We start from the raw sequence: 19,698 nt of genomic DNA on the forward strand, positions 1-19,698 counted from the left end.
AACCTGGATTCCACACAACTCGTGTTACATCGCTATCTCTCTGAGACTGAACCTTTGCAACAAGGATGTTGTTTTCATCTAGTGTAACAGCAGAGTCTGGAATCTCTGTCGCTCGGTGCCACGAAGTAGAAGCTATGTATTCTTCTTTAACGTTTTGGAAAGAATCACTTTCATCAGCATACCGATCAAGCCAATAACTAGAATGGAGTTCAGTCGTCAGCTTATGTACCAACCAATCTACTCTCTGAAGGGCACCGAGGTGTGTATCGTCAAACAATTTTACTTTAAGCTTTATATGGTAAGCTTCTATTGCACCGCATGCTTCTTGGCTTGCAAGTGGAAGACTTTTTATAGTTGATAGCCACATTCCTGCATATATTGAAGAACACATAAGGCACAAAGACCAAGATTTTCATTACCTCAAGTCAGCAGCGATCCCAGAGGTTCTACATAATAGGATTAGAGAATGAATAGAATAAGGGAAATGTCTAACCTATTTTAGGCAACCAGGTAGATGTAAAATACTGCATGAAGGCGGTTTGATCAACAAAATCCTGAGTTAATCTCTCTAGAGCCTTTGGTGTACCTACTTCATCCCAAATGCTGTACACGAGTTCTCCCAAACATTTGAATAACTTTCTTTGAACCTCAATGCCATCGCACTTCTTTACAACATTCCGAAGCCATGATCTACGAACACGCCAGAGAGCAAAAAGGACGGGGCAACAAAATGTATCCCTGGAAAAGTAATAAAACGGAACTGAGTCAGTTTACAAATACACTCTTTATCCATTTATGGAACTCCATATACAGAGTTGAAGCATCATCATTCATGCCTTATGGGATCAATCTCCGTTGCAGCATCATCAATGATAAAGCCGTTGATTTTGAAACCAGGCTCAACACTCTGGGCACGTTGGAGTAGTATTTTCATCCACTTCTCAACATCAGATTTCAAATAGCTACGAGAGATAATCCAAGCAACGGGGAGAGCATGATGTCTTGAATCAAATACAAGAAGCGTGCACAGAGGATACTGCCATAACGTTTAAGATATCAGGATCACGCACATATTACATAACTCTCGCAAAAACAGAGACAGCCATAAAAAAATAAGATCCATCTTACCTTGAGTCTCTTTATCCCAAATGTCGAATCAGCTGCAACGAGACTACAATGCCCAAAACGCAAAAACTGCTGCAACTGCCACTCCGTTTGAATCCCAAGCATGAACTGATCAGTTTCAGAAGATTCCTGATAAAAGAAGATTGATTTCTTGTTCCTCTCAGCCCAAATCTTGATACTAGCTTGATCATCTAAATCCAGTTCATGAGTGGAACGTTTGATAATCATCCCAAGTTTATGAACATACTGAGAGGCAAGACTATTAACAGTCGCATCAGAACCACAATACCTCTGAATCCCTTCAATATGTTTCTCCAAAACGTTCTCTTCAGGAATCCCAAGATAGATCATAGACATAGTCTGCTGCTTAATCTCATTACATATATAAGGAATCTTCTTAGCACCAGGACCAATAGCATCTCTATCAAGAGGTCCATGACAAACAAACCCAGCTTTGTTCACATGTCGTCTCTCATTGTAAATGAGAAGCGCAAGTGAAGGACGAGCATAGAGTCGTTTCACCACAAAATGACAAGTACATCCTCTCATAGACTGAGGTCTCGCTGCACGGTTCCTAGTGTTGAGACGGTACTTTCTACTGGGTAAAACACCACCACCTTCACCATAGTTCTCAGGACCAAATGAACACCAATACCTTCAATAAGAAGTAACCCCCACCAATGAAAAAAAAAACCCTAAAAATGAGATCTTTGATTGCTTTGAAGTAGGTTTTGAAACTTACAGTCTATATTCCAAATACTCGTCGCTCTTGTACTCTTTGAGACTGCCTCGAGAGCGTTTCCTTCCTCTTTCGATGTGAAATCGTGTTGGGCACTCCGCGTTTGAGCATTCTCCGATGATGAATTCGTCGACCCTTGCGTATGGGACCAGTGCTACTTCGTCGTGATGCTCCGATGTTCCGAATTTGGTCCAGGTTAAATCAGCCCATGAAAAGTCTTCAACTTGTGGGTTTTGAACTGGAATCTCTTCTAAAGATTCGACTATCTCCATCTCTGTGTATAGTTTTTTTTGAGTGAACTGTGCAGCGACTGCACAGGTCCCAGAAATTAGGGTTTTTTTGTTTGTTTTTACAGAAGAATCGAAAAGGGAAGAGGATGAAGAATAATAGTACATTGGGGAGGAAATGAGGAATTTTGTTACAAAATAGTCCTTTTATTTTTTATTTATTTTAAACATCGGCCCTTATATTTATCTTTGTTAATTTTCCCCTTTTCTATAGTATTATCTAAAATTTGAAAAGAGCCTAAATATTAATAATTAATTCGTGATCTCTGGGAAAAAAAATAGAAAAAGAGAGCTCAGAGGTGTGGCGAATCTCGACTGAAGGTTCAGGAGAATGCGAAAGACCCAACCAACGCAACCAATTTCATAACAGCTCAAATGCACCAGCCGGGAATCGAACCCGGGTCTGTACCGTGGCAGGGTACTATTCTACCACTAGACCACTGGTGCTACTTGTTTGATTGTTCTCCTTTTTATATATCTATACCAAACATTTTTTTTACGACACAAAAAACTCAGCAATTTGGACAAAATAAGAATGGAGTGGAGATTCACATCTATATGCTTACATTTGGATTTTGCTATGTAAGTATATATGTAACATTTTGGATACAACTTGATGTTAATGGATAGCTGACGTAAAACTTGATTGTACTAATAGACTGTTTTGGTTTAGTCTGTTGAATGGTAGAGAAGAAGACAATAACGTATTCATATAACTCGAGTGTTTTAATGAGACCAAAACTATATTAAGTATTAAGTGTTTGTGTATTACTATAGACAAGTAATACACTGAATCATCTTATTACCGTCAGGTTCTAGAAAAACAATCTTTCCATTTGGTAGAGAGACCTAATTAAACATGCATGTGAAAACAAACAACAAGCTACAAACTTGTTGCTAAAAATTCCAACCTAAAGAAAATGATAAAATCTTAAGAATCCGTGGCTACATCATCCTTCACGGTCACAGTCATCTTAGTTTCCCCTTAATTACGCTTCCATTTATACAACATAGAAAAACACCAAAGGCGAGTTGCCCCATGTCCTGAATTATATCTTTTGATTCTTCATAAAGCGACAAATAAGAAAACATGAAAATAATTTTTAAAAAAAACCCTTCACCTTGCTGTCCACTGGCGAATATTTAGATGAAAACTATATATACCGCAAGGGTATATAAACAATGAAGATGCTTAATTAAAACGTTACTATCTTTTACAATTTTCCAACGTCTGGAAAAGCTCAAGGGAAAAAATTGAGCTCAGTTACAATGCCATATCTCATCCTAAATCAGATAAGTGCGAAGGACCCAACCAACGCTGAAGCTAAAATCTTAAGAATCCGTGGCTACATCATCCTTCACGGTCACAGTCATCTTAGTTTCCCCTTAATTACGCTTCCATTTATACAACATAGAAAAACACCAAAGGCGAGTTGCCCCATGTCCTGAATTATATCTTTTGATTCTTCATAAAGCGACAAATAAGAAAACATGAAAATAATTTTTAAAAAAAACCCTTCACCTTGCTGTCCACTGGCGAATATTTAGATGAAAACTATATATACCGCAAGGGTATATAAACAATGAAGATGCTTAATTAAAACGTTACTATCTTTTACAATTTTCCAACGTCTGGAAAAGCTCAAGGGAAAAAATTGAGCTCAGTTACAATGCCATATCTCATCCTAAATCAGATAAGTGCGAAGGACCCAACCAACGCTGAAGCTAAAATCTTAAGAATCCGTGGCTACATCATCCTTCACGGTCACAGTCATCTTAGTTTCCCCTTAATTACGCTTCCATTTATACAACATAGAAAAACACCAAAGGCGAGTTGCCCCATGTCCTGAATTATATCTTTTGATTCTTCATAAAGCGACAAATAAGAAAACATGAAAATAATTTTTAAAAAAAACCCTTCACCTTGCTGTCCACTGGCGAATATTTAGATGAAAACTATATATACCGCAAGGGTATATAAACAATGAAGATGCTTAATTAAAACGTTACTATCTTTTACAATTTTCCAACGTCTGGAAAAGCTCAAGGGAAAAAATTGAGCTCAGTTACAATGCCATATCTCATCCTAAATCAGATAAGTGCGAAGGACCCAACCAACGCTGAAGCTAAAATCTTAAGAATCCGTGGCTACATCATCCTTCACGGTCACAGTCATCTTAGTTTCCCCTTAATTACGCTTCCATTTATACAACATAGAAAAACACCAAAGGCGAGTTGCCCCATGTCCTGAATTATATCTTTTGATTCTTCATAAAGCGACAAATAAGAAAACATGAAAATAATTTTTAAAAAAAACCCTTCACCTTGCTGTCCACTGGCGAATATTTAGATGAAAACTATATATACCGCAAGGGTATATAAACAATGAAGATGCTTAATTAAAACGTTACTATCTTTTACAATTTTCCAACGTCTGGAAAAGCTCAAGGGAAAAAATTGAGCTCAGTTACAATGCCATATCTCATCCTAAATCAGATAAGTGCGAAGGACCCAACCAACGCTGAAGCCATAATCCTCACAGCTCAGTGCACCAGCCGGGATCGAACCCTGGTATGTAGGGTGGCAGGGTACTATTCTACCACTAGACCACTGGTGCTATTTGTTTTTTGGTTCTTCATTTTATAATCATATACCAAATGTAATAATATTCATACGACACAAAAAAAAACTCAGTAAAGAATGGAGTGGAGAAAATTCACATCTATGTTGCTAAGACTAAGAGATCCAAACTAAAGAAGATGATAAAAGTCTTAAGAATACTACACCATCCTACACTGTCTTACTCCTTAATTTTGCATCCATTCATCCCACATACAACAACAATAACAAATGTGCATACGGAATTAGTTGCCCCATATCCTGTATTATGTCTTCAGATTCTTCATTAAGCGTCAAAGTATGAATTCTAAGAAGTTAGCAAACAGAAAATCAATAAAATGAGCCCTTCACGGTTCACTTAGCTGGCCGATGGTGAATATAATTTTTAGTATAATGGAATGCAATACAAACAATGAAGATAAAACATTATTTTCTTTTACAACTGATGTTACTTGTTACTTTAACATCAGAAGGGGAAAAAAGAGCTCAGAGGTGTGGTGAATCTCAACTGAATGTTCAGAAGAATACGAAGGACCCAACCAACGCTTAAACCAATTTTCATCATAGCTCTCAAATGCACCAGCCGGGAATCGAACCCGGGTCTGTACCGTGGCAGGGTACTATTCTACCACTAGACCACTGGTGCTACTTGTACACTCGTCCATTTATACAAATTTATAGATAACTAAAAGCTCCAACTAAGCCTTAAAGAGAAAACTGGTGGGTTGATAAGCTTTCAAAAATATCTGTTTGTTCGGAGTAGGTTTCTGCTATGCATTTTGTATATATTCTGATGTTGTTAGATCTTTTAATTGGCAAGAAACCCGAAGGTACATTTACAAACTGACACTTTGGGATTGTGCATAGAAAAGTTCTACAAACCAAAAGATGAGCCATCCATATCCGCATACTCTAAAAACACCAGCATTAATATCGTATCATCATTAGAGTATGGATTTATAAATATAGACCGGTAAAAGTTTTTTTGTTAAAAGAGACCGGTAAAAGTTGTCTTGTTTTTTATGAATAACTTTTTTGAGTTTTACCTTTTACCAAAAAAAATAATATGTTTGTTCTGCTTTTGTTGATATTGGCCCTCTACGTCTTGTAATTTAATTTGTAAAAAATAGCCTAGTGAACCTTGGTATTGAATTTGATACAACGATTGTATTTCGTTTTAGCTCATTCTTAACTTTTTTTTGTCAACAAGCTATTTCAATTTTTTAAAAGGTGAAGGTGGTGTCAGTTAGCATATTATCTGTTACAATGTTGGATCATATTTTGCAAATTCCACTCTCGTAAATTTCCAATAATAAAAAATGATATAAACCCAAAAAATATCTACCGACGTAAATGTATTGAAACAAAACAAAAGATAGTATAAAACAAAAACATGAGGTCCCGTCGTCCAGCACCAATCTCTTCCACAGAAACTCCAAAGGCACTGCAGACTTCATTACGTGCGGCCTCTCCCAAAAATCCATTATTAAAACTTAAAAAAAATATAATGCAACCCCTATCTATAAATGGGTCTGTCAAAAAATCTTGATTTAATTTCAGGTTGGTGTGTTAAAGGATTGCATCATATATATAGTTCATAGAAACTAGGCTAAATATTGTAGCTAGAATGACCAAGTTAAGTGAAAGTGAATCAGCTTCAAACACTTAAAAGATTTAGTCTGTATTATATTACTTTTTGCACAATCTTCTTACAATTATTTCTGTTTTCAAGAAACATAAACCAAAACAATTCTGGACATATGCATGGTTCCAAATTTGCTGGTTTTCTGTTGTTTTCACTCTGTTTTTGGACTATCATGATATATATGAAACAATATATTAAACTATATGTTATACAAGCAATATACATATACTGGTTCTAAAAAGCAATTAGCCAGTTCTGGTCTCTGATAAGAGTCTGCCTGACTGCCTTAATCTTCTAAACACTCCACAACACTTTCACACAACGGTACTAATCAATAGAGTCCGTATGAAGTAACAATATTACTTTTTTTCCTAATCATTTTACATTCCCCTGCAGGTCATAAACAAATATCATGATCTGAATGGACTCCATTTCTCGCTGGCTTTCCAATCTGTAAGCAATCGATCGGTGGAACAGTTGTCGAAGTGAGCTCTCCAAATGTTTTCCAGCAAAACGGATCGGACATGTGGTATTGTAGTTGAACTGGTTTTAGTTCTATGCCTGATAACTGCACGTCTATGCAAGGGAAACTGTCGCTGCAAGCAAAATGCACAGGCTTCACGGTGTAAGTGCCTCGTATCTTCTCATATGTGACTCCTTCCACGGACACAGCTGAAGTCTGGTTCATGCATTTGCTGTGATCACAATAGAACTGATCGATCACTATCGGAAGCTGAACCTCTGTGAGTTGAATGTTTGAGAAAAGTATTCCTTTCACTGATCCTATACCTCCCTGTATTCACATTAAAGCTATTAAGTTTCACTGGCTTCCAAAATGAAAATAATTCATTAGCACTTTTTATGAAAGGGTTAATCTTTACCTGCCAAGTCTTGATCCGGACACCAGTCATTGTGTTGTGCATAACGACATCTCGGACTGTTATGTTGGAGACACAAGCTTTGCTACTGTCTTTACCAAGGCTCCCAATGCTGATTCCATGTCCTGGTCCACAGTTCACATTGTGAACATACACATTGGAGCAACCCGTTTGAATTGAAATACAATCGTCTCCTGAAAAAACAGAGGAATTAATCAATGATACCGATTTTTTTACGAGTTTAATGATGTTTTTTTCTAAATAAAATAGGTTTGTACCGCAAGCTAGTGTGCTGGTGTGAATCATGACATCTTTGGAGTTCTGAAGATGAATCCCATCTGTGTTTGGACTGTCTCCGGGAGAAGACACATTCACGTCATGAACTAAAACCTGGACGCAGTTATCAAACTTGAGGTGACATTGTGGACTGTTCTGAATGGTTACACCCGTCACCGTCACGTCAATACTCCCATAGAACCGCAGCGCCTGTAACGTAAAACGCAAGGTAAGCAAAAGAATTCACTGAGATGTAAAAACATGTAGAGACCACTAATTTGATCTCTCACCGTTGGTTTAATGCTTGGCATTCTTCCATTAAGCTCACTTCTTATCTGCCATGTGACAAAAACAAAATACAAAAACAGAGTTTAGGGTTAGATGAAACTTGTGCTGATGTCAAGAATAAGATGAAGATGGAGATCTTTACCGGCATTGGAGGATGTTCTTGGACCGAATTGTTCAACCGGACAATAAGCTTGAAGTCATCGTCGATAGGATAATCAGTAAGGTAATCTTGTTGCCACCAAACAGTGCCTCTTCCATCAATAACACCTTTACCTTGTATTGTAATTCCTTTAAGCTTTGTGAACTCAATCCACCACAGTAACCCTCTTCCCCATGATTTAGTATCCGTAGGAGCTACAATCATCCCATCCAGCTGCAAGCAAACAAAAAACTCAAATCTTTAAATTTCAAAACGTACATTTTATGTTTTTAAAATCTTACAAATGTTTATGATCAGTTCTTACTTGGAATACAATGTTTGCTTGACAATAAGGACCCGAGAAGGATATTGGTCCAACGAGGAAGATGTAGTCAGGCGGTATGACCATCGTTGATGCCTCTACTTTGCAGGCAGATGCCCATGCTGCTTCAAACGCCTGCCAAAATGTTATAAAATTTGTCATTGTTTAGTATTATCATTAATCATTGTTATAATTCTGTATTGTTTCAGAGCACAGAGTTATGGTCCCTTTTAAATTGGGTATTTTTGTTGTCATCTCAATATTCGTTAAATTCGTTTGTTTGTATTTGGGAGATTTAAAACATTTAAAGGAAAAAAGGGAAAAAGGTTATTTGACTTTACAGAACAGAGAAAAAGCTTTTCTGAGCTCTGTTTCTTGTTCTGTCTCGTGTTACCTTCTCAACTGTAATTCACATTATGGTTGATTTAAAAAAAAAACAATTCTCATGAAAGCGAGATTATAATTCTTGATTTAATGAAGAACCACTAGATTAGAATGGATAATAAATGTTTTGAGTATGTACCTGAGTGTCATCACTCATGCCATCACCCTTAGCTCCAAAATCAAGCACATTGAATTGTTGAGAGTCCTCAACAGGCTGCAGCGGAAGAGGTGATGGTGGTGGGGGTTGGACATGTGGTGGTGGTTGTTGAACTTGTGGCGGCTGTGACACGACAGGTGAACCGGCATCGGATTTTGGCGGCGGACTTTTCATCTTCGGTTTTGGTTTTGGTTTTGACTTATGTGAATGGCTATTGTTCTCATGGCCTTTTGGTTTCTTGCTGGACAAGGAATCAGACAAGGAAGAGGAACTGCTATGGTGGTGTCTCAAATGTCTTCCTCTTCTGGCAATGCAGGTTTCTAGCGTTGCCGACCAGACAAGAATTGATACTAAAATCGTCATAGTGATGCTTCTAAGCCTTAGACTCTTTCTCGTTATCATAGTGTTTTTAGGTTGTTGTATAATATGTTCTCTGTTTTGTGGTGGTTTGAGAGAGAAGAGGAAGAAGAAGAGACTTTGGTTGGTTGATTTGTTGTTGTTGTTATAGAATGAATAAAAAGAAGGGTTAATTAAGAGAATACCACAATTTTGAAAGTTATTCAAGACAATACCATAACAACATTTTTTTATAGGAAAATACCATAGAGCCCATTTTTTTTTTTGGAGTGAAAAGACATAATCATCCTTCTTGTTTTAGTGTTAGATAGAAAAAGTGAAAGATTTGGTGTGATTTTTTAAAATAGCATGTAATATCTATATTTTACATGTTATATTTAACTAAATAGCATTTAATTGTAAACCCAAACCGACACATAATCTCGTTTTAATTGTAAAATCTAAACCCTAACCATCTCATTTGTGAACCTAAACCGACATATAATTTCGTTTCGTTTCAATTGTAAAATCTAAACCCTAACCATCTCATTTGTGAACCCAAACCGACATATAGTTTCGTTATAATTGTAAAATCTAAACCCTAACCATCTCATTTGTGAACCCAAACCGACATATAATTTCGTTTTAATTGTAAAATTTAAACCCTAACTATTTCATTTGTGAATCCAAACCGACATATAATTTTGTTCAAAAAACAAAAATAACATGATATTTAAACAAATAACATGTAATATATGTAATGAGTATAAAAGTAATTGTATATGATGAAAGAGAATAGAGTGTGGGCCCTATGGTATTTTGTTAATTACTTTTTATTTTTGTGGTATCTAGTGGGTATTCCCTAAAAACAATAATGTTTGTCTAGAGGGTTTATATAAGGAAACGGTGTAAGAATATAGAACGAGTCACGGGAGCCCATAATGGAATTACATGACGTTATTAAGAAAATTTGTACTAGGACGATAATTTAGAATATGACAATATGTTTTTTTTTGTCCAAGAGACAAAATGGAATAATTTTGTACCTTTTTACGTTTGTCACTTAATTTTTACAGAATATGTGATTTTGTGTCCATCATGTTATTTTCTATTTTGATAATTCATCAATTGTAGTTTTTATAAGGTTTTGGTAATGTGCTATTTTTGTATGTGTATATGAGTAGTATACACCAATTACATAGACTTTTGTTGCCGTATATAGTCATGTTGTGATCATTTATCTTGGGGATCTATATATTATTTAATGTGTCACCTGTTACTCTGTTAGTAGATAAATTTATGAAAATACTAAATAATTTTAAAGATGCATCAGTAAAATATATAATATGGTAATCCAAAAATTGGACTGTATTCGTTTTTTTTCTTTTTGAGCAACGTATAAGATTTACCTCTATCATCATATTTTCTTTTTTACGTAAACTTAAAAGCCCTAAGCTATTTTTTGTTCTACACTGAAAACGTAGAAATCTAGGGTTGCTACGCAAGTATATATTATATATCCACATATTGCAATATTATGAATAAATTTAATTACTATAGCAAGTAATCTAGCTTGGTCATTCATTATTCAGTAAAACTATAATTGATAATTGTTCTCTATAGTGTTTTTCTAAGAAGATATCGTAGACTATATTCCCTACACCAACTACAATATAATACAATATGATGCCAGAAGTCAGGACCGTCTATTTATAGTAATAGTACGTACATGTTGGATATGTTATTCGGGCATCTAAAATGTTGAAAAATAGTTTGGGTAATTCGAGTATTTCTATTAAATCGAATAACAGTTGGATTCAGGTTCCGATATATATTTAGGTTTTGAAGTAAGTTGAATAATTAGTGATTTTGGATAATCTAGAGTTAAGAGACATACATAATCCGCTGGAGTTGTACTAATTAATAGGATTGGGTGATCCCAATCAAAATACATAGATATTCCAAAAGTATATAACTTTAGTTTTATTTGTTATGTTTTTGAGTTTATCGAATTAACGAATACAATTTCAGGGGATATGTGTGCGCCACGTGTAGACTAAAGGTTGGTTGAGACTCATCCACTTTGGTTGGCTGAAACACATTAGAGCAAGCCAAGACAAACAAACCACAAAGAGGCACCTGTTGAGACAAACACATATACCATTCCTGTTGCAAAACCTCATCTACTCGCATACAAATACATATATATACTTACTTAATAATATGACTATCTATAGAATATGCAAATGTATACACTACAAAGTGGGGCTACGCGAAAATGAGTTTTTTTTTTTTTTTTTTTATAATGTATACATATAGGGATAAACATTTGTGTTAATATATATAGATGTAATTGTTGATGTGTCATCCTGGTGATCAGATAAGTGTCTTATGGTCTCTAGATTTACTATGATTTATACTGACTTTTAATATACAATCTCTTGTTTCTCCATCCGCTCAAGATTTACTTTGTTGCTAATTTAACTGTGAGTGAATTATCTTCATTTACAAGTGTATTTGGGTGACATTTTTGGGTAAAACTAACATCCATCTTAAAATTGGTTTGGATAACTTTGAAAACAACGATTATCAAACAAGTACCTCTTTGATGAACCCGATTTATTCATGAAACTCGTTAACTTTAAACAATTAATCTATTCGTAATATGTGTGTATATATACCATAAGACCCAGTTAGTTGAAACACAAATGAATCCAAAACTTATTTTTTTTAATGATGAACAAACCTTGACAGTAATTTTCTTGGGTGGTAATTAATTTTCGAGAGAAACGTATACATATACATACGCAAATACAAATAGATACATATCATATATATGGTGTGTGTGTGTGTGTGCATGTAAAAATGGATGAGACATGTGATTGGGTCTAAATTTTGTCAATGGGCAGTTGATTATAACATCTCTTTTAGTGCTCACATGCACCACTTCACGGGCATTGCTTTTGTCTCCACAACTCCTCCAATCTTTCTTTTAATAAAAATTTTCTTATCTTCTTTTTTTTTTGTTGTTGTTGTTGTCAAACTCAATAATTCATTAATTAGTTATCCTATGAAGAAATCGACGTCCTTAAAAAGTTGTGTTCGATCACAAGTCACAGTTTCTCTCTAGCTATCTCTCTTTCTCACACATACATTCAACAAAAAGTAATTGCACAAGACGCGCGATTTAACGAATTCTTCACTTCTCGTGAGCACATATGCCGAAGATGATCTTGTATCCTACAATCTCTACTGTAAAAAACTTAATTATAAAAGTAATAGATAATATATACTATGTTTACAAAGTATAAAAGAAATATACAAATATCATCTAAGGATTAAGAATAGTCACTTATATATTCTAGAGTAAAGTTAACTGTAATCATATACTTGAATAAAAGTATATGGAAAGGGTTAAATCAGAAACACAAATGCTTCAGTTGACAAAAAAAAAAACGTTTTTTTTTAATCGCTAGAAACGTTCACCACTAATAAGATATGGTTGACACTTGACACTATACTAATAAGAGCTAAAGAAGAATATATAAATTAAAACTTTAGTCAATGCTTGTGTCTGTATATGTTCAGAAACCAAATATGTTCCTTTATCATTAAATTCATAAAATGCTACTGTTCATTTTACACGAGACGTAATAGTAATTAAGTACAAGAAACAAGAACTCTTTTCGTTTCATTTATTATTTAAGAATCTTCACGAATCGGGAGTTTTGTCACACAAACATTTTTACTAGTACTGTTATTTTTTTCTTATATATAGAACTAAAAAGAAGTATATGTCCACCCACCACAATGACTCAATGAGCATATGGCATTTTCAAAATTTTATTGGTTACACATATGCTCAAAAACTTAAAGAAATTTCTACCAGTAGTATAACTAATTTTCATTTCAATTAAGCTAGATTTGATTATCTTCTTTTTGTTGTTGTTGCTATGTTTATTTATAATGGAGTTTTGCTTTACTATCTTTATCCACTCGGAATTGGTAGTTTCACAAAATTAAGGAACAAAATGGGATAATATAAAAATAGAAAATACAATATATCTAAAGTCCCTTTGACTTTATTGCTCGACTCCTATTTTTTTTTTCTCGACGGCCATTGCTCGACTCCTTGATCATGTGAAAATATGTGTATGTATTATGTGGACCGTACCAGTTTCTTGATACGCCAAAACAACTAATCTGCCATATATGTGTTACCTGTCTTCGAAGTTTTCATATAAATTCCAAAATTTATGATAATATATTCTATGTATGCGTACATATACCACACGTAACTGCATGTGTGCACATTTGCTTATTTTATACGATGTGTGTACTGTATGCATACACGAACATTCATCATCGTGTATTTTCTAGGCGTGGACATAAAAATCGTACCCGAATACTCAACTCGAAATCCGGCCCGAAAAACCGGGTTCGGGTTGGGTACATGTTTGCTTATAAAACCCTATTGGGTTCTATTTTCTAATACCAGTGGGTTCGGGTTAGGGTCGGGTAATACCCAGTACCCGTTTGGGTACCCATTAAACCCCAACATATAAACATATTTATAATATTTATCATTAATATAATGCAACTACCCAAAATTATGATTATAATTTTGAATATTTCGTTTAGTTTTATACCTAAATATCAAAAATAATCAAAATATCTAAAATATTTTGTTATGTAAGTCAAAATTTAACTAAATTAATTTAAATTTAATTATATTTTTTCGGGTACCCGGTAGTTCGGGTACTAATCGGGTTCTAAAATTTGTAACCCAAACCGACCCGAACCGGATAGTACCCAAACCGAACCGAACCTATATATCTAAAAATACCCAATGGGTTCTATTTTTCTAAACCCGTTTACTCGAACCCGAATGGGTAATACCCGAACCCGAACGGGTTACCCGAATACCCAGCCCTAATATTTGCTTTTTGTCAACTTGAATTTATAACTAAGGCTAGCTAGCGCAGCCGGTGGTGCAGTTTCTTACCAAATTATTTTGTTCTAAAGTAATCAACATATTACCTAAACTGATTAACAGATTACTAAAAGAATCTTTATATCTATCTATGATATTTCAAAAAACGTTTTGAAGTGTTTCTTAGGTATTAGAATGGGATATAAATATTCAAAACTTAAACTCGTATACTGTATAGAATTTTCGTCATATATAGAATTTTCGAAATCGGAATAATGATTTTTCAATTGTCTCTGGTAAAAATAGTCGAACATAATAACTAAGTACTGATCAATACCTATAGTAAAATTTCATTCTAAGATATTGAATTACAAAATAGCAAAACAAAAGAGAAAAAGAGATACATATAATAATTTGTAGGATTTTTTCATGTGGCTATTGTTTATCTGATTTTGTTCGATTATATTTTGTTTTCACATATGGCTTTACAAAAAAAATTAAGAAAGGGAAAAAGTATGTGTTGTTCTTGCCGTCTTTTTGCGAAGACATGCTCGTGATTATTATAATTATTTGTGTGTGTGTTTTTTTCTTCTTCTTAATGTTCCCGTGAGCCGTGAAGTGAACTCCATTCGTTGGCTACAAAAATTATCGACTACCCCTACTGTCCCATCTTTCAGTTATAATCATTTATTTTTCTTGGTGTGATAAATGTCCTGATCCAGCCAAAATACTTGATGGCATATGCCTGGAAAAAGATTACGAATAAATTCAAAATTAGGATCATGGTTAAGAGATTGATACATGAAAATAACTGTGTGCATGATATATTTATGCATTCTAATACTATTTGGCAATATATGCTGAACCGAAAAATTGAAGAATTAAACCGCAACTGATGATGAACAATACAAGATCTGCAAAAAAAAATTCTAGGGGTTAATTAAATTTGATAAACGATCTCAATATCTAGACAAGTTCTGTAAAAATTTGAGAAACCAATAGACGCATTGAAGACACGACCAGACTGAAATTAACGGAGGTGGCGCTAGGTTCTAAAAAAATCAAAGTTACGAAGGGAGAGAAGTGAGAAAAAAAAATTCTTTAATTGATGAATTAATTGAATTTTCCAAATTATTTAATTGAAAAATATACAATTCTTTTATCTCCACTGTGTTGCACATGTTTTTTCAGCCCAACACTTGTTCAGTGTTTCAAAGGGTGAGTTAACCATGTGTTTTAAGCGTCCGAATTGTGTTTCAAGCAAGCATATATAATGTGTTCATCATCAGTTCTCGAGCTATAATTAAGTGTTTTCCTAAAGCTTTTGCTATCTTTTTATTACATCTATGTCTATGTACACATAGCTTTGCATGTTTTACTTTTTAAACACACCAAATTTTTTTTTGCGCATATTTTATAAGTTGCACCGACACATAAAGTTTACATAGCAAGTTTAGTTCTAAACCTCACACTATCCCCTCCACTATCTTCTACTCATGTGCAATAGGTAGAACGGAATATTTATAAAAATTTTGTAGTTTTCTCTACAACCAACTTTAACATTGTTGTAGATCGGCTCAAGAGCTGAAGACAAAGTAATTACCGATCATATCCCTAAATACTAGTGTCAGTCCCGTTTGCGAGTAGTAGGGGAGAACTAATCAAACCCTAACTTTTGTTGAGTGATGAACCTCTACTATGCTTGACAAATAAAGAGCTAAAAAGAATATATAGAACGATATACATTTCTTTGGAAAGTCAAAGATCCTACACCCGCAAAAGGTTATCTCAATGATGACCTAGTTGGAAGTTGTAATTCCATTGACGAGATATGCGTGCCATTCAGAGAGACATTTTTGTCCATTCGATTACACAAAATGGTTACTTGATTAGTTTAGCCTCTATATATGTCTTGTGCGTGTGTAGTTATTGGACCAATTCTCTGTTCAATACGTTATAAGACTTTAATTTGTTTTAACGAAACCCATAAATGGCGATATTTATTGTATATAATCGGGTCAATGTAATGTTTTAATATTCATTTCATAAAGTTCTAATCATATTCAAATATTTCCTGGACCACCATAATAGAGTATACGACCGATATCAGCATGTTCAGAACTGTATATGCCAAAACCTTGGTAGCCACGTTCATCGTCAGAGAAATCTTCGAGATAGTTTACGTTGCGGTCAACGTTATATAAACCGTCGAGTACGGTTATACGTTTCATATATGCACTGTTACTTATATCATTATCAGAAGGAAACACTCCATATCCCATTTCAGGACTCGGCAGTGATGCGCTGTATACTTCTCCACCCCACTCGACTGAATTTCCAAAGCTTTGATGAAACCTACTCGACGGCCAAAAGCCAACTTCCGCTGCAGTGTCACTAAATTCAAACCACCAATTTCCATTTTTTTGGTCCTGTTACCCGAAAATAATAAGTAAATTTTAATAATACATTATAAAACACATTATTTAAGCAAAAAGTTTAGAATGCTTAAATTAGTCGTAATCCTGATTATCCAAACCTTTATTAGACCAAAGCTTGCAGAGTGACTTATCCGAGCACCACGAATAGACACTGGCAACACTGGTGAACCAAGCGGGAAATCTTGACGAACGAGTATAAATCCAACGTTGCAGTTGCTATTGTAACATGATTTTCCACCTGACTGTTCCATCAATACATACATATATCTCCTTATAATTATTTACGTTATTTTAAAAAAATGATTTACTAGCTAGCATGATGTGACTGACTTACATTTGTATAGACGAAAGTCCGAGGTTGGTTGTCCTTGTACAATACTGGATTTACCTGAATTAGTAAATATAGTTTTTGTTAAACAGTATAATTCATATTTTGTTAGTTACAAAATAGAACTCGTAGATCCGGCCGGTGTTTTTATCGAGTGCAAAATAAATAAATCGATATTACTTACAGTCAAACCGACTTGGATGAAATCCCTTCCCATCTGCATGTGAACTCGAGAAGCACTGTATTGGGTAGGCCTAACCTTAGGAGCGGTTATACAAAGGTCCATTGTTGCTCCATTGAACCTATGGTTTGAGTCTTTCGTCCGAAGCACCACATACTAATCCCGGTCATTTTTCATTCAATAACCAAACATTATTATCAATATAAAATATCTCAAAATGTAACTTGATAATACTGTTTTTTAAATTAAAAGAGGCAACTTACGTGATGTTTGTCGGAATGAACAACATTATAAGGATCATTAGTGGTAGTGTTCCAAGAGCCACGAGGTTTGTGATTATCGCCAAATGAGTCTGTTCTCAAAAGATCGTCTTTGGTGACTCTTCGTATAGGGACGGTACCAATGGGACAACCCACACCATTCTCCCATAAGTAACCAAATCCAGTACTGTTTGTCTCTCTTTCTCTCATTCCTTTCCATATTGGACGCATCTAAGACATATAGCGAACACCATAAACATATTATTGTCCTTTTATGTTTGTAAAAAAAATAGAAGTATACATAACCAATATATCTGTAATTATACCTTGTAATGATATGTGTGATTTTTCATAGAAGGATGGTCAAATGCTGGTTGCTTGAAGAAATCCACACATCCGTACCTTTCTCCATCTATAGTCTATATCATTTACACTAGAGGTTAACATATTAATTGTATAATATATAGATAACAACAGCAAGATTATGAAAATATATAAAAAGAAAACCTTGATGATCTTGACAGCGGGTTTGTTGATAATCTTTAGTCTCTTCTGCATTTCTAAATCTTCAAATTTAGGAAAGCTCTTGGCTTCGACGAAGTCATTGTTGTGACTTATAATTATATGAGCAAAGATGAAACACATTAAGAATACCCATATCATTGAGCCTCTCACTTCCATTTTTTTATCAAGAATAGAGAGAAAGAAAGAGAGTTTAAGGGAATTTTGAAGCATCATATATAGAAGATAAAGGTTTGATAGATATATATAAGGGTCGAGGTGGCTGAGTAAGGAATACAATCGTTGGTTTTTATTAATTCAGAGACCGTTGACCAAAATATTTATGGAAAATTTTTTATGTTACTAATTAAAACATAAATATATTAATCAATTAACATTTAATTACTTCCGGAAAGACTGGTCAACAATTCCTGAGAGACGAACACATAATACTAATTAAAATATATACTCCATCTCCATTCTCGAGATCAATGATGGCTAAGAAGAGAACGAGTGTAGTTCATATTAAGGTATTATAGATGTCTATTGATTTTTCATATATTGTCTTACCAATAAATAAAAAATTATTTTGTGGAATTGCAGTAAGAAAGAAAACCAAGCCTAGACTAGTAAATGTATAATCCCGTAACCAACTGCGATAACCTGTACTATTGGAAGACTCTGATACACATATATTGTTTAATCGAAAATCTCCAAACAAAAAAAAACGAGATCGAACGCAGGAGTGAAAAGAGTGGGAAGACACCGAACTTGTCTTGGAGATAGTCGACGAGGATACAACTTCAACGAAGGCGAGATGAAATGGGACTTTGGCTGCGGAGATCACCGGAAAGTGAATCGCCGGCGAGATTCCTCGTGATTGTGGAGATCTCGTTTTTTTTTTAGTTTGGTGATTTTGAAATAGACAATATAATAAGTCTGTTTCATAAGAAAACAGTTCAGCACAGTTGGTCATGTAAACACGCGTCTTGCCCTTCGGTTCCTTCATTTGATTTTTGTAAGGATTCAAATATTATATGAAAGTTTTGGCAAGTAAAATTGCCTCTCTTCTGTTGTGTTATGTTTCATATATCTTTCAGCAGGACCATGCACAGTAATCTCTTTTCCACAAACCCCAACAAACCCTATTATTATTACACTACTATAAACTCTTTTTTGGTATTATTATTACTAGCTAGAACCAGTGACTCACCTTTTGCCACCTTAATTAATCTTTTTACGACGAGTCCATTCACTTGTTTATACTATCAATGTGTTTAGTAATGAGTTGGCACAAGATCACGAAGAGCTGAAGAGATAAAAATTAAAAGTAATTGAAAAGTGTAACAAAACTGTATAAGCGTTGTAGTAGTTTTTGTTTTCTTTTGTTTTCTCATTAAAGGATAATTTAGTTTATATACTAGTTTGAAAACATTACACAAGTATTAAATTAAAGGACTAAATTATCCAGAAATTTATTGGAAGGAAAAAGATTTGTTTTTCTCCAGAAATCATATCATACAAATTTAATTAAAAATATTAAAGAAAATAAAACAGTTTATTATTTATAAAACCTTATAAACTTTTAAAACATGAATATAAAAGTTTTTAAAAAAATTAAGAAAAAAGTGTTGTTCACAAAAAAAAAAGAGTTAAATTTAAGTTATGTATAAAACCAAAAATATTAGAGAAGACAAAACAATTTATTTATAAAAAAGCTTTTAAACTTTAAAAGTTTAAATAACATGAATATAAAAGTTTGTTGTCAAAAAAAAAAGAATATAAAAGTTTTTGAACAATTAAGAAAAAAGTGTGGTTCACCACAAAAAAAAAAAAAAAAAAAAAAAAAAAAAAAAAAAAAA

The 19,698-nt window shown here is 34.1% G+C and overlaps 3 protein-coding genes and 2 non-coding genes across 7 annotated transcripts in view; all 5 read right to left on the reverse strand.

Annotated features, from left to right (window-relative positions):
* LOC104703643 overlaps positions 1 to 2,236 on the reverse strand; it is a 3,910-nt gene extending 1,674 nt beyond the window's left edge. The window contains exons 1-5 of one of the 3 annotated variants that reach the window (XM_010419686.1): positions 1,868 to 2,236; positions 1,129 to 1,780; positions 837 to 1,036; positions 494 to 738; positions 79 to 369 (exon numbers count right to left, since the gene is read on the reverse strand). In XM_010419686.1, coding sequence (XP_010417988.1) covers positions 79 to 369; positions 494 to 738; positions 837 to 1,036; positions 1,129 to 1,780; positions 1,868 to 2,136 — 1,657 coding nt within the window. In that variant the 5' untranslated portion in view covers positions 2,137 to 2,236. Of the gene's footprint in view, positions 1 to 3; positions 370 to 493; positions 739 to 836; positions 1,037 to 1,128; positions 1,781 to 1,867 lie in introns of all 3 variants that reach the window. The other 2 variants (XM_010419689.1, XM_010419687.1) reach the window with 2 other exon arrangements.
* Positions 2,528 to 2,598, reverse strand: TRNAG-GCC. Its single transcript has one exon. It is a non-coding gene; the product is annotated as a tRNA-Gly (tRNA).
* Positions 5,346 to 5,416, reverse strand: TRNAG-GCC. The gene has a single exon. It is a non-coding gene; the product is annotated as a tRNA-Gly (tRNA).
* On the reverse strand, positions 6,677 to 9,393 carry LOC104703644 (polygalacturonase At1g48100-like). Its single transcript, XM_010419690.1, has 7 exons — positions 8,842 to 9,393; positions 8,322 to 8,453; positions 8,000 to 8,230; positions 7,860 to 7,904; positions 7,572 to 7,779; positions 7,297 to 7,487; positions 6,677 to 7,208 (listed from the first exon to the last, which is right to left on the reverse strand). The coding sequence occupies exons 1-7, from the start codon at positions 9,259 to 9,261 to the stop codon at positions 6,813 to 6,815; spliced, it is 1,623 nt and encodes a 540-aa protein (XP_010417992.1). The 5' UTR covers positions 9,262 to 9,393; the 3' UTR covers positions 6,677 to 6,812.
* On the reverse strand, positions 16,163 to 18,056 carry LOC104703645. Its single transcript, XM_010419691.1, has 7 exons — positions 17,843 to 18,056; positions 17,662 to 17,754; positions 17,339 to 17,566; positions 17,079 to 17,231; positions 16,901 to 16,954; positions 16,665 to 16,808; positions 16,163 to 16,557 (listed from the first exon to the last, which is right to left on the reverse strand). Exons 1-7 carry the CDS (start codon positions 18,014 to 18,016, stop codon positions 16,192 to 16,194), a joined length of 1,212 nt encoding a protein of 403 aa, XP_010417993.1. The 5' UTR covers positions 18,017 to 18,056; the 3' UTR covers positions 16,163 to 16,191.

This window comes from Camelina sativa, chromosome 7, assembly GCF_000633955.1.
Source record: "Camelina sativa cultivar DH55 chromosome 7, Cs, whole genome shotgun sequence".
In the NCBI taxonomy this organism is placed as follows: domain Eukaryota; kingdom Viridiplantae; phylum Streptophyta; class Magnoliopsida; order Brassicales; family Brassicaceae; genus Camelina; species Camelina sativa.

Coding starts and splice junctions, on each gene's coding strand:
- LOC104703644 (XM_010419690.1), bottom strand. CDS start 9,261: ATGATAACGAGAAAGAGTCTAAGGCTTAGAAGCATCACTATGACGATT. Junction 7,905..7,999: donor AAGAACATCCTCCAATGCCG/GTAAAGATCTCC, acceptor GTCACATGGCAG/ATAAGAAGTGAGCTTAATGG. Junction 7,780..7,859: donor TGCCAAGCATTAAACCAACG/GTGAGAGATCAA, acceptor TTTACGTTACAG/GCGCTGCGGTTCTATGGGAG.
- LOC104703645 (XM_010419691.1), bottom strand. CDS start 18,016: ATGGAAGTGAGAGGCTCAATGATATGGGTATTCTTAATGTGTTTCATC. Junction 17,755..17,842: donor CCGCTGTCAAGATCATCAAG/GTTTTCTTTTTA, acceptor TAAATGATATAG/ACTATAGATGGAGAAAGGTA. Junction 17,567..17,661: donor ATCACACATATCATTACAAG/GTATAATTACAG, acceptor TATATGTCTTAG/ATGCGTCCAATATGGAAAGG.